The 3,055-nt window shown below is 42.9% G+C and overlaps 1 protein-coding gene across 1 annotated transcript; it reads left to right on the top strand.

The window, feature by feature from the left end:
- Positions 1-305: 305 nt before the first annotated feature.
- LOC140520798 (HAUS augmin-like complex subunit 7) lies at positions 306-2,821 on the top strand. The gene has a single exon (XM_072635100.1). It carries the CDS (start codon positions 916-918, stop codon positions 2,071-2,073), a length of 1,158 nt encoding a protein of 385 aa, XP_072491201.1. The 5' UTR covers positions 306-915; the 3' UTR covers positions 2,074-2,821.
- Positions 2,822-3,055: the final 234 nt, after the last annotated feature.

The following is a 3,055-nucleotide window of genomic DNA, read 5'->3' as shown; positions in this document are numbered from 1 at the left end:
ACCAGTATTGTGAAGGCATTCAAGTTCATCCCACACAAATATCATTTGAAGGAACTAGTTTATAAAAGAAAAAGCTTAGGTAGGACATATTATTTGTCTTTAAATCAAGTCAACAAATTCAAGAAGCTCTTACTATGTGCCAGGCACAGTGCTAAGCAGAAGGAAAGATATTCTCTACCCTAAAGGAACTTACATTTTAATGGGGGAAGATAACACATAAAAGGAAGTTGAAAATCTATATAACACATGAAGGTACCAACCACGGTAGAAAAAGTTGGAAGAGTCACTGGTACAGCCTGGAGAAGAATGAAAACATTGCTGGTCTGGGCATCTTCCTTAAAATGTAGTTTCTTGGAGGAATCAGCCAAACAGAGGGAGACAGTGCAAGGAAAGAGGGTATTTCCAATAGGAAAAGTCCAGTGGCTTCTAAGATGAAGAGGTTTCTGGGACATGATAGAGAATATCCAGTCAAGAGTGTAACCTGAAGAGAAATGCAGTTTCTTTAAGGATTTGAATGGTTGTCACATGGAGGAAGGATTGGATTTAACTCGAGGACAGAATTAGGATGTATGGATAGACGTTATGAGGAAAAATATATGGATCTGATCAAAGCAAAAATGTCCATAGCGTTTGTTGACTTAGTGACTTGACTTATCTCAGGTGAAACTGGGTGAGATTCAACGTCACTGGAGATCTTCACAAAAGACTAGATAGTCACTTGATGCTCATTAGGTCCCGTTCTTTACCCAAGGAATGTAATCTTCCTCTCTTCCCAAACTGCTGACCTCATTCTTGAAAACCAATGGAGCCTGCCTTTCAATTTCCAACTGTCCTGCTCTGACCAATGAAGAGGAGCCCTGTGAGCGTGCGGATATTGGACCCAGTCGGTCCTGACTCCCAGGAGAAGGAGGGAAAATGGCCGGGCGTTGGCCGGGGCTCGGGGACAGCAATCTGAAAGTGGTGCATTCCAGGAAGAGACGGTATGAGGAGGAGTGGGGGGACGAGGATGAGGAGGACGCCCAGCTCTCCCTGGAGGCTCTGAGGGTGCTGGGCAGACTAAAGGATATAGACTGCCCCTTCCTTGAAGGTCTGTATATTACGGGACCGAGGACAATAAAACAGTTCCTGTGTACGCCCTCAATTTACCGTTTGCTTATTGTGGAATGGTTATTTGCAAGGCTGTATCCTTCCTTTGGGGATTCATTTGCAGCAGTGCCGAACTCTGGGGCTAAAGCGAAAATAACAGAGATGACTAGACTTGGCCATGAACTGATGTTATGTGGACCAAATGATCAGGATCTCATTACGGGCTCTACTGGTGTGAAGGAACAGCTTTATTTCTTTAGTCAGTTACTGGATCAGGTCATGAGTCTAGGTCCTGAATATGTTACCAGCTTCTTCAGTGTGGAGGAAAACTTCCGCAAATTAGCGAAGGATAACGAGATGCTGTTGAAGAAAATCTTCAATTCCCGTGTCCACAAGATCCTAGACTCCAAGTTGAATCCCTTGCCTGTGGACATAAAGCCCTCCCATGGGACAAAGGAAAACCTGCATAGAATGCCGCTAGAGGCAAAGATGAAGGTGGAAGAGCTTTTTGAAAAACTGACCAAGCACGCTGAAATGCTGCAGGCACATAAGGGAGAGTTCCTCAGTCGCCTGGACAGCACCGACAAACTGTTATTGCCCAGTGCCACCGGGCGCCACCTTCAGGGTTCTTCCCGCCATGGCATAATCTCCAGCCAAGGTAACGGCACCTTGGCCTTGACTCTCTCAGATTTCCATCATCTGGTGACTGGTTTTATACACGTTTTCGAGGATGAGCTTCATGAGCACTGTAACCGCCCAGCCCCCGATATCAACCAGTGTGGCCCATTCTTTCACTCTGTACATGAGAATCTGACCCTCTGTAACCAGGAGCTGAAAGCTATCAATGAAATCATGGATACCTCCATGAAGGTGGAGGATATAACAGAGCAGTCACAACAGGAGAAAGCTTACTTGGGTGAAGGCAAGCACATGGTGACCTTGGTTGAAAAACTGAAAGAGTTAAAACAGAAATACAAGCTCTCCTGAGACAGTCCTTGGACACCTGTTGAAAGTATAGATGAAAGCTAAGTGTCCATTCTCTGGTTCCCCAGCTCCTTGGGACTTGGCTGCCACTGGTGTTTGGGAAATGAGGGGGAAGACTTTGGTCATGAGACAAGTTTCTGTTTGCTCTTTTAAAAACCGTTTTTGTTGTTTGTCAATATGAATTTGAGAAGCACCAACAAGGAACACATAAAACAAAGAGAACTGTACATGCACCACAAATCTGTAAAGTAAAATACTTTACTTTTTAAGAAGCCTATAATAAAATCATTACCTTAGTTTCCAAATATACATATATATATACAACTGTCTTATCAAATATCTTGTCCTTTTGTTTCATCAGCCTTTTAATTTCCTATGATCTACACTTTTATTCTACCTTACCTGTGAATAGAGATAGTCATACCCTTTATCTCACCTTCACTTATAGCTCTTTTACTTTCATGATCCAAGACTGAAATTTCTCTGTCTGATCATTATATTCCTATTTATCCATTCCTTTCTTCACCCCACTCCCCCAGCCTTATTCTTTATCTTAATCATGACTTTTAGTTTTTCTATCCTTCCCTGCTCTGGCTTCTTTTCTTCCTTTACCATCTTAAACATATAATAAACCAGTTCAATTATACATTCATAGCCTACTATCCTTAAATCCCTTGCTCCCTTTTTTTTTTAACCACTGCATATGCCTTGCAAAACCCTAAACTTGGCTTACCTCCACTGTTATTCAGTTGCGTCTAACTCTTCATGACCCCATTTGGGGTTTTCTTGGTAAAGATACTAGAATGGTTTGCCATTTCCTTCTCCAGCTCATTTTATGGATGAGGAACTGAGGCAAACAGGGTTAAGTGATTTGCCCAGGGTCACAGAGCTAGGAAGTGTCTTGGACCAGATTTGAACTCGGGAAAATGAGTCTTTCTGACTCCAGACTTTGCATTCTATCTGCTTCACCACCTGGCTGTCCTTT

This window comes from Notamacropus eugenii, chromosome 1 (assembly GCF_028372415.1).
Source record: "Notamacropus eugenii isolate mMacEug1 chromosome 1, mMacEug1.pri_v2, whole genome shotgun sequence".
Classification (NCBI taxonomy): Eukaryota; Metazoa; Chordata; class Mammalia; order Diprotodontia; family Macropodidae; genus Notamacropus; species Notamacropus eugenii.
This window is presented reverse-complemented; position numbering and strand designations above follow the sequence as displayed.